Genomic DNA, 11,155 nt, shown 5'->3' with positions numbered 1-11,155 from the left:
CTCATAAACCGTGGTGACTTACCACGGTTTACACTCAATAGTTTTTGCCCCTAAATCGCTGGGACCTGCCACGGTTTATGCACGTTTGGAAACCGTGGTGGGTTGCCACGGATTACATAAAAATGGGTTTTTGCACATGCAGGTAACAACAATCCGTTTTGCACATTTAGGTAAAGGATTCTGCCAATTTATTTAAATAAGTAAATTGCCCTATATTTTATATAATTATTTATTTTTTTAAAATTAATAAAATAATTATCACTAATTTATATATAAAAATAATTATTAAAAAATATTTTAATTAAATAAATTAAAGTGTATGTTATTTAATTTTCGTAAAAAAAATATATAGTCTAAAAAAAGAGAGTGCCATTTTCTCTAATTTTTGGTCTATTATCATTTATTACCATTAAATTTTATTTTTTTGGAAAAAAGTTTTAAATTTGTAGTAAAATTCTTTTCTACCGATATGTTTCAAAGAAATAGTTTACAATTGGTAATTAAAATTTAGAGTAATTATCCAAATCATTTTTCAAAGATTTTAAAAGTGGATATTTTAGTCTCTAAAAAAATTAATACACAAAAATATCTCTAAAATTTTATTCCAGACAAATTAGTCTTCAATTCATTTTTTGGCAGAATAATTATCCAAATCAGTCTCCAAAATTTTTAAAAGCGACATTTTAGTTCCAAAAAAATTAATAATCCCAACATTTAATTTTTTTTCATCAGACATAATTATATAACAGTCTCTCGTCTATTTTTTGGCATGACTCATTAAATTCTTCAAGTATTTATTAGAAAAAGAATATTAGTAGATATTATAATTAAATTAAATACTAAATACCATAATAATACCATATTAGAAATCAAATAGGTTTAACTTAGGGCCTGTTTGAGAAGATTCAAAAGTTACTTTTTTGAGTTTTTGACTTATGAAAAATAGTATTATTAATGTATGGTATAATTTTCAAAACTAAATTGTAGCTTTTTAAGAAGCTATTTAAGTGCTTTTGGAGAAATTAAAAAAAATAACTTCTCTCATAATAAAATTTTTTTTGTTATCACATTTCTTTTAAAATAAACACTTTTAGAAATTAAAAATTAAATACAAAATAACTTATTTATAAGTTACTTTTAATATAAGCATTTATTGTTTAGACTATTTTTTTAAAAGAAGTTTTAATTAAGTTATAAATACTTCTAGAACTAAAAAATTAAATACAAAATAACTTATTTATAAGTTACTTTTAATATAAGCATTTATTGTTTAGACTATTTTTTTAAAAGAAGTTTAAATGTTTAATTAAGTTGTTTTCCAAATTGTACCTTAATATATTCGTATTTAAAACGAAGTACATGACTAGAATAATACATTGCATAACCTTCTCAGGAAGGAGATTCTTGCTCTGCTGGGTCCAATTTGAAAACAAAAAGCAGCATGCGAGTATCAGTTTTTAGTTTTTACACAAACATCAAATCCTCAATTCAAAGAAACAATTAAGAGGTTATATTGATATATTCAAACAATTTTCTGCACAAGTTCTTGAAAAGCATTCTCTCCTTTGTGCGTAGAGAGGTAATCTACAAGAAATTCCATGGTTCTAGCATCTGCTGCATAACCTTTTTCTTTCATAATCCGAAGATATTTTACTGACTTCGAAACATCATTTCTTCTCAGTAATCCTTGAACCAATACATTATATGTGCAGGAATTGGGCAAGCAGCCATCCTCTTCCATACTCATCAGTAACTCTTCAGCATCAATCAGAAGTCCTTCCCAACATAGACCTTGGATCATGATTGTATAAGTATATACATCAGGTTTCAAGCCTTTTGCTGGCAGATAAGAGAAGAGTTCACACACATCATTCAGTTTTCCAGCACGGCACATTCCATCGAGCACCACATTGTAAATTTCAATATTAAGATCCAAATTATTCTTCTCAATTTCTCTAAATAATGATATTGCATCAGAAAACAAATGACATTTGAATAGGCCATCCAATATAGTGGCACAGCTCGATAGATCAGGATATTGACCAAATTTGTGCATTGTAAAAAACAATTCTTTAGCAGCTAACGGTTTACCCACTTTGCAAAATCCATGGATAAGAGTATTCCAAGTCACAACATTCAGATTTAAACCTTTATGGACCATTTCATCCAATAGATAAATAGCCTTATCAATGCTTTTGATCTTGCACCACCCATGGATTAATGAAGTATAAGTGTTGCTGTTCGGTAGGCATCCCTTGTGAACCATCAAATCAAATACTTTCATGGCCTCCTCCATTTGACTTTGGAAACAAAAACCAGCAATCATTGAGTTATAGGTGACAACATCAGGCTCCTTTCCCATTCTAACCATTTGACCAAGTATGGCTCTAGCACTTGAAATCTTTCCCTCTTTACAAAGAGCATCCATTAAAATAGTAAAAGTATGCGTATCCGGCATAATTCCCTTTTGTTTTCTCTCGCTCAGTAAAGACGCAGCCTCCTGCCATCTGCTGAAAGTACAGAGTCCTTGAATCAAGCGATTGTAAGTGATGGTATCGGGTTGAAGACCTTTTGTTGTCATTTCCGAGAATAGACTCAAAGCCTCGGATACCATCCCATCCTTGCAAAGACTATCCACAATTGTGGTATAACCGGCAACAGTAACCCTTGCTTTGCAGTTTCTTGTTTCCGTGTTCCTTAGAATGGCAATGGCAGCAGGGGTGTCGCCCATCTTGCACAATCCATTTATAACTGCTCCAATCGTGTGGGCGTCGGGTTGATATCCCATGTTATCCATGTGGTCAACAAACAAAATAGCATAATCCACATTGCCTTCAATACAAAGACCATTAACAATGGTGTTAAATGTGACCACATCGGGCTCCAAGCCGATTTTGAACATCGTCCCAACCACAGAGAAGGCAAAGGGAGTGTGATTCAAATGGCACAGACAATTGACAACAATACTGAGTGTATAGATATTAGATTTGAGTCCTAAGGAGAACAAGTGTTTGATTAACGAAATGGCAGCTGTGTAATGCTTCATCTTAACAATAGAGCTAAACAATAAGGTAAAGTCCCTCACAGATGGCAAAGGGTTCATGGAAACCATCTTGTGAAAGAGATGCAAAGCTGAATCAAGGTTTTGGAGATTCCTAATAGAATATAGGAGAAGGGGTCTGTCCTTGATGGCATCAATATCAGTGGTATAAGAGAGAGTAATGGGAATAAGGTAGGGTTTGGGATGAGAAAGATTACCAAATTGAGATTGAGATTGCTGCCGAAAGAAGCGCAGAGAAGCTTTTGCTGATGAACGCAACATTGATGAGTGAAGAACGCAGCAGCTACTCTCGCCGGAAGGGTATGAAATTCATGGCATTGAAGGTGGTGATATGGATGGGCATTGCGGCAGTGATAGTGGCTGGTGAAGACTCGGTCTTCACAAAGTATTAATTAACTAATTGCTGTAGGTATCTTCTCAAAATTAGAAACAGATAACCATGTAATCAAGTTGGTCTAACACCAAAAAAATTCAGTACCATTAAATGAAACGTGAAATACACGCGCCCAACACACACGAAATCGCTCTTCCCAACCCTCTTTCTCCCCACGCTCTTTCTTCTTTTCCTGCACTTCTTCTTCTTCCTCTTTTCACGCTCATTTACGCACGGAGCGTCTTCTTCTTCGCCTTCTTCTTCGCGTTCCTCCTTCTCCTCCTTCTCTTTCTTTTTCGCGTTCCTTTTTCTTCACGTGTTTTCTCCTTATCGTTGTTCTTTTGTTGTTGTTGCTGCTGTAATTTTTTGTCTTCTCATCATTCTCTCTCTGGTGAAGAAGCAGTAGAAGGTGAGGAAGAAGAGTTTTGAATACTACAGAATGAACCGAACACAGTATTCATGGCGAACCGAACATAGTACTCATGGTGAACTGAATACAATACAATTGTATAGTATTGAGTGAACGAAACATAATCCATTATATAAAATCAAATTCAAATAGCTTTCTGCAGAATGAATCGAACACAGTACTCATGGTGAAACAATTGTATAGTACTGAGTGAACAAAACATAATCCATTAAATCAAATTCAAATAACTCTGCCTATAATTTACATATTATCAATTCAATTCAATTCAATTCAGTACACCTCCGTCCATTTAATTCAATTCAAATTAGCAATTACATTGTATTCAATTCGATTCAAAATTGAATAATCCAAACTTTATCAGTTTGATTCGTTTCAGAAGAGTAATCCAAATCGCTCTCCTGATTTGAAGTTGAGTCATTTATTGTTTCAATTCAGAAGTGCAGATCGAAGAAGAAAACGAAGAAGAATAGGAAGAAGATAAATGCAACCAGATCGAAATAAGAAAACGAGAAGATGAATGCGACCAGAGGAGAACGACGAAGGCAATGCAGATCAATAAAGAAGTACGCGAGCTGATCAATAAGAAGAAGAAGAAGGAGGAGGAGGAGGTTTACGTTGCAATAGAAGGTTTACGTTGAGCAAAACTTTAGGTCGCAGCACGTTATATATAGCGCGTGTATGACAAACGAGTGAGGGATGGGAGACACGCGTGTGGAGGAAATTACTTGGTTAACAACCATGTAAAAAATACATGGATGTAGAGCTTTTCCGAATTAGAAATTAGCTATGAAGAGGGGTTATAGGGGATGGCAATGCCGCCAGAAGGGCGTTTAACTTAAACCCGACTCCATCTCTGATCCGCACAAGAACCCACCACGTTAAAAATCAGCTCCGGTATGAGGGCGGATAATTATCCGTCTCAAACAGATTCGGGTAGTGTTGCCACCCTTAAGAAGGACACTTTTTTGAGTTGTTGTATTCGAGTGTCAGACACATTTCGAACACAACACACTCATTGATATTCGTCTGATATGTGTGTCTTCTGTGTCCAATTATATCTTAATAAAAAATAAAATTTTTTTCTCTAAAAATGCTTAGATATACCTAAATACCATTACGTGTTAACGTGTCTAGCCTTATTCTTAATATATATTCTTGAAACGAGTTCAGAAATAGTATATATTATTAATTATTAAAACAAATTTTTTTTTTTGGAAAAAAGAAGCTCAAACACATGAAGTGGAGCGTACAATAATAAACGAACCAAGTAAATCATAAACTAAGCTATCCAACTCCCAGTAAGACTCCTGTTTATCCTATTGTCATCTCCGACATTGCCATCAACAACAAAAAGGATCTACACCTAACCACTCCTTATAATTCATGAAGGATAAATGGATGACCTCAACAACCCCTTTTCCTTTGTTCTGAAAAATCCTTCTATTCCTTTCTAGCCAGATGTTCTAGATAATCGCACAAAAATCCATCAACCACCTCTTGCGCTCCTCCTTGCTAGCTGATATCTCAGTCCAACTTATAAAATGTTCCTTCAGCATCCCCGAGCATGACCATTGCCTTCCAACAAATGCCAACCAGGCACACCAAACCTGCCAAGAAAAATCACAGCCAAGGAACAAGTGGTGAACATATTCAATACTCTTGTTACAAAACACACATAGAATATCTTCCTGGTGGATGACTCCCAACTGACTCAGCCTCTCCTTCGTATTGACCCTACCAGTCAATACAAACCAGACAAACAGTTCAACTCTTGGTGGGACTAAGCCTTTCCAAAGTGTTCTTGTAAAGTTGTAGCTTGTTATATCCTCTGGAAGGTTGTCATCCTGTATCACCTGCATAAAAGATTTAGTAGAAAAGACCCCTTGTTTATCAAATTTCCATACAACTCGATCCTCACTACCATAAGCCAGTTTGACCAGACTTAATGCCTCATGCAATTGGTTCACTAGATCCAACTCTCATTGGAATAGCTCTCGCCTCCATTGGAAGTTCCATATCCACTCAACCCCATCCCAAAACCCACAATTCCCTATAAAAGATCCTCTTTGGTTTGAAACTGAGAAAAGCCTCGAAAACTGGACTTTCGGAGCACCACCACGCAGCCAAACATCCTCCCAGAACCGAGTCCTTCTTCCATCGCCAGCCTCCATAACCAGCCCAGTGATTATCTTTTGTCTAACTTGCTGGCTCGTGAACTGTATCTGACAGATATCCTTCCAAGGGCCCCCTTGCTAGGTAAAGTCTGAGAGGATAGCAAGACATCTGGGTTCAGGTTATTACAAGCACAAACCACCTTCTTTCACAGCGGGCAATCCTCCTTTGAAAAACGCCACCACCACTTAAAAAGAAGAGCTGTGTTCCGTAGCATGGCATCCCCAACACCCAACCCACCAAATTTTTTGGGCGCCTGCACCACCTCCCACCTTACCAATGCCATACCAGTCCTACCATCCTCCTTACTCCATAAAAATTTTCTCTGTAAGGAAATAAGTTTATCCGCAACAGCCTTTGGCATCCTGTACAGACTTAAATAATATACAGGGAGGCTATTTAGTACCGATTTTATGAGTACTAATTTACCGACTTTATTAAGAACCTTGGCTTTCCATAGGCTGAGTTTTTTCTCCACTTTGTCCACAATCGGCTTCCAAGTTTTCACCAACTTTGGATTAGCTCCTAGCTGGATCCCCAAATATTTTACTGGAAGGGCGACTTCCTGGTATCCCAGCACACAGCACATACGTTGAACCCACTAAGCCTCACAATTTATAGGAATCAAGCTTGATTTATCAAAGTTGATGCTTAACCCCGACATCAATTCAAAACAGCGAAGTATCCTCCTATAGTTCTTCACGGTCTCTTCCTCTTGGGGGCAGAACAGAATGGTGTCATCTGCAAACTGAAGATGCGATAGCTCAATATGATCTCTACCGACCAGTAGCGGAGAAATTCGCCTGTTTCTAACCGCCTCCTCAAGCATTCTATGTAGGACATCAACAACGAGGACGAACAAGAAAGGAGACAGTGGATCACCTTGTCGTAGGCCCCTTTCCATCTTAAACGGCCGAGAGGGCGAACCGTTTATCAATACTGACATAGAGGCAGTACTTACGCACTCCATAACCCACCCCCTCCACCTTCTTCCAAACCCCATTTTCTGTAGAACAAGATCCACGAAGCTCCACTTGACTCTATCATATGCCTTCTGGAAGTCTAACTTTATTATCGCCGCTTTCTTCTTTCTCTATTTTAGCCATTGAACAGTTTCGCATGCAATGAGTGCCCCATCATATATTTTCCGCCCCTTGACAAATGCACTCTGTGTCTCACCTACAAGTCGTGGCATTATTGCTCGCATTCTCCTGACCATCATCTTTGATATGACTTTGTACACACACCCGACCATACTAATGGGTCTGAGATCTTTGATTTCCTTTACTCCAGTAAACTTAGGTGCCAGCGCAACCCATGTGAGATTAGCATCCGCCGGTAATCTGGAAGACTGGAAAAATTCCAATACCGCTCCCGTGAATTCAGGACCAATTCCTTCCCAACACTTCTTTATGAAGTTTATGTTGTAGCCATCACTACCAGGCACCTTAGATGAATCACAATCCCACACTGCTTTTCTAACCTCCTCAGAAGTTGGCTGTATCTCCAGAGCCATAGCATCATCCTCACTGATTCTCTCCACCAGACAGTCTCTAAACCCCACGAATGGCGACTTCTCCTGATGATACAAGTCTTTGTAGAAGTCCCTAATCGCAATCTTGATTCTAGCTTGATTCTTTATCAACCTTCCAATTTATATTTTAATATGAATAAAATATCAAAATACCATTACAATTTATTTAACAAATACTCCTATATCTTATAAGAATTTTAAATTTACGTGTCTGCGTATCCTGTGTCATGTCGTATCCCGTATCTGTATACATCGTAAAAAATTAGTTATTAATTAATTGTTGTTTATAAAAATTACGAATTTGGTATTTGATGGAAAAATTTTATTATATTAATGTAAACAAATTGTGAATTTAATTAAATATAAAGTAATTTTAAATTATTTAATATAATATTTTCACATAAAATTATTTAATCTAATTTTAAAAATATATTATTAAATACTATATTATATACAAATATTCTTAAAAATTCTCATGAATGAAGCTTAAAACGAAGTAGATGACTAGAATTCCGTAATGCATAACTTTCTTATTCTGCTGTGGCCAATTTGAAAAAAAAAGCAGCATGGAAGTATCAGTTTCTACACTAGAACATCAATCTTAAGAACGAGCAGCCTTCTTCATGACTTAAGAAAGTAGAGGAACGTATGATACTTTTGATGGAAAACCACTTTGATCAGTCCAAGTTATGTAGTTTTAGTACAGAGAGTTTTATTTCTTATAGAACATTTTGTTATTACATTGCGTAGTGATAATGGCATGACAAGTTTCTTGTATGAAGCATTAGTATGAAGGCTGAAAGAGAACAAGATAAAATGTTACTATTTAAGTGTAGAATTAGACGACAAATACAATTTTAAATGAATCTTTAAACTTTAATGTGCTAATTTTAGTTCTTGCCATACAATTTTGTAAGCATTTAGTACAGAGCAATCAGGACACACTGCTAGAAGATTTTTTTTTCTTTCAATGACTTTTCTTTTTTTGAAAAATTATAATTTTAAAGAACTAAGGTTATATTGATATGTTCAAACAATTTTCCGCACAAGTTCTTGAAAAGCATTCTCTCCTTTGTGCGTAGAGAGGTAATCTACAAGCAATTCCATGGTTCTAGCATCTGCTGCATAACCTTTTTCTTTCATAATCCGAAGATATTTTACTGACTTCGGAACATCATTTCTTCTCAGTAATCCTTGAACCAATACATTATATGTGCAGGAATTAGGCAAGCAGCCATCCACTTCCATATGCATCAGTAACTCTTCAGCATCAATCAGAAGTCCTTCCCTACATAGACCTTGGATCATGATTGTATATGTATATAGATCAGGTTTCAAGCCTTTTGCTGGCAGACAAGAGAAGAGTTCACGTGCATCATTTAGTTTTCCAGCATGGCACATCCCACAGAGCACCACATTGTAAGTTTCAATATCAAGATCCAAATTATTCTTCTCCATTTCACTAAATAATGATATTGCATCAGAAAACAAATGACATTTGAATAGGCCATCCAATATTATGGCACAGCTCGATAGATCAGGATATTGACCAAATTTGTGCATTGTAAAAAACAATTCTTTAGCAGCTAACGGTTTACCCACTTTGCAAAATCCATGGATAAGAGTATTCCAAGTCACAACATTCAGATTTAAACCTTTATGGACCATTTCATCCAATAGATAAATAGCCTTATCAATGCTTTTGATCTTGCACCACCCATGGATTAATGAAGTATAAGTGCAGACGTTTGGTACGCATCCCTTGTGAACCATCAAATCAAATACTTTCATGGCCTCCTCCATTTGACTTTGGAAACAATAACCAGCAATCATCGAGTTATAGGTGACAACATCAGGCTCCTTTCCCATTCGAACCATTTGACCAAGTATGGCTCTGGCACTTGAAATCTTTCCCTCTTTACAAAGAGCATCCATTAAAATAGTAAAAGTATGCGTATCCGGCATAATTCCCTTTCGTTTTCTCTCGCTCAGTAAAGACGCAGCCTCCTGCCATCTGCTGAAAGTACAGAGTCCTTGAATCAAGCGATTGTAAGTGATGGTATCGGGTTGAAGACCTTTTGTTGTCATTTCCGAGAATAGACTCAAAGCCTCGGATACCATCCCATCCTTGCAAAGACTATCCACAATTGTGGTATAACCGGCAACAGTAACCCTTGCTTTGCAGTTTCTTGTTTCCGTCTTCCTTAGAATGGCAATGGCAGCAGGGGTGTCGCCCATCTTGCACAATCCATTTATAATTGCTCCAATCGTGTGGCCGTCGGGTTGATATCCCATGTTATCCATGTGGTCAACAAACAAAATAGCATAATCCACATTGCCTTCAATACAAAGACCATTAACAATGGTGCTAAATGTGACCACATTGGGCTCCAAGCCGATTTTGAACATCGTCCCCACCACAGAGAAGGCAAAGGGAGTGTGATTCAAACGGCACAGACAATTGACAACAATACTGAGTGTATAGATATCAGATTTGAGTCCTAAAGAGAACAAGTGTTTGATTAACGAAATGGCAGCTGTGTAATGCTTCATCTTAACAATGGAGCTAAACAATAAGTTAAAGTCCTTCACAGATGGCAAAGGCTTCATGGAAACTATCTTGTGAAAGAGATGCAAAGCAGAGTCAAGGTTTTGGAGATTCCTAATAGATTTTACGAGATGATATCTGTCCTTGATGACATCAGTATCAGTGGGAAAAAGGAAGGGTTTGGGATGAGAAAGAGTACCAAATTGAGATTGCTGCCGAAAGAAGCGCAGAGAAGCTTTTGTTGATGAACGCAACATCATTGATGAGTGAGCACAGCAGCTACGCTCGCCGCAAGGGTATGAAATTCATGGCGATGAAGGTGGTAATATCTGATATGGATGGGGATTGCGGCAGTGATCGGTGAAGAGTAATGGTTCAACGGGAACCGACAATAAAAACGATCCGGTCCGATGCCAAAACTGCAAATCTGAAAACCTTTGACGGCCGGTTCTTTAAAAACGACGCAATTTTGCTTTTTTTTTTTTCTTTTTTTAAAAAAAAGGAAAACCCCTTACGCGTGACACACCACACACCACCTTCCCCCGAACTCACCCCTCCTTCGTGAACGCAAAGAATGCAAAGCTTGTAGTTATTAGAACTGAACTAATAATCGAAGCCATTAAATTATTGGTTTATTAATTTATTAGTTCAATCAATGAGTTACTAATTAAATTATTAAAATCGGTTTCACATAAATAAAAAATATAAAATAATTTAAAATATAAAATTAAAATTTAAAAAATATATATATTTTTATTAATATTTTAAAAATAATTAAATTTTAACAAATTATAATAAATAAGTTATAAAATAGTTATTATTAAATAAGTATATAAAATTTTAGTATTTTATTATAATTAAAATTTTTTATTTTTATTTTTATATTAAAATAAATAATTTTTATTTTAATAATTAATTAATTTATATTTATTATATTATCATATACTATATGTATTTATTGAAAAATAATATTAATAAATATCATATAATCATAAAAAATAATTATATTATAATTAATAAAAATATTTGATATTTTT

At 35.8% G+C, this 11,155-nt stretch overlaps 3 protein-coding genes across 4 annotated transcripts in view; all 3 read right to left on the bottom strand.

Moving 5' to 3' along the window:
- Positions 1–11,155, bottom strand: part of LOC107644646 (putative pentatricopeptide repeat-containing protein At1g12700, mitochondrial) — a 31,541-nt gene that overhangs the window by 3,732 nt on the left and 16,654 nt on the right. The window lies entirely within an intron of this gene.
- On the bottom strand, positions 1,488–10,470 carry LOC107644647 (putative pentatricopeptide repeat-containing protein At1g12700, mitochondrial). Of its 2 annotated transcripts, none has more exons than XM_016348549.2 (2): positions 10,387–10,470; positions 1,488–3,349 (listed from the first exon to the last, which is right to left on the bottom strand). In XM_016348549.2, the coding sequence occupies exon 2, from the start codon at positions 3,320–3,322 to the stop codon at positions 1,523–1,525; it is 1,800 nt and encodes a 599-aa protein (XP_016204035.1). In that variant the 5' UTR covers positions 3,323–3,349; positions 10,387–10,470; the 3' UTR covers positions 1,488–1,522. The 2 variants fall into 2 exon arrangements, with proteins under 2 accessions (XP_016204035.1, XP_020958779.1); XM_021103120.1 differs by lacking the exon at positions 10,387–10,470 and having other exon boundaries at positions 1,488–2,832; positions 3,259–3,349.
- LOC110262655 (putative pentatricopeptide repeat-containing protein At1g12700, mitochondrial) overlaps positions 8,395–11,155 on the bottom strand; it is a 10,022-nt gene continuing 7,261 nt past the window's right edge. Inside the window, exon 2 of the mRNA XM_021103122.1 lies at positions 8,395–10,414. Within this exon, the coding sequence (XP_020958781.1) occupies positions 8,600–10,378 (1,779 nt within the window). The 5' untranslated portion in view covers positions 10,379–10,414 and the 3' untranslated portion in view covers positions 8,395–8,599. The remainder of the gene's footprint in view (positions 10,415–11,155) is intronic.

Source organism: Arachis ipaensis, chromosome B05, assembly GCF_000816755.2.
Source record: "Arachis ipaensis cultivar K30076 chromosome B05, Araip1.1, whole genome shotgun sequence".
In the NCBI taxonomy this organism is placed as follows: Eukaryota; Viridiplantae; Streptophyta; class Magnoliopsida; order Fabales; family Fabaceae; genus Arachis; species Arachis ipaensis.
The sequence above is the reverse complement of the archived record's forward strand: the minus strand, read 5'-3'. Positions and strand labels throughout refer to the sequence as shown.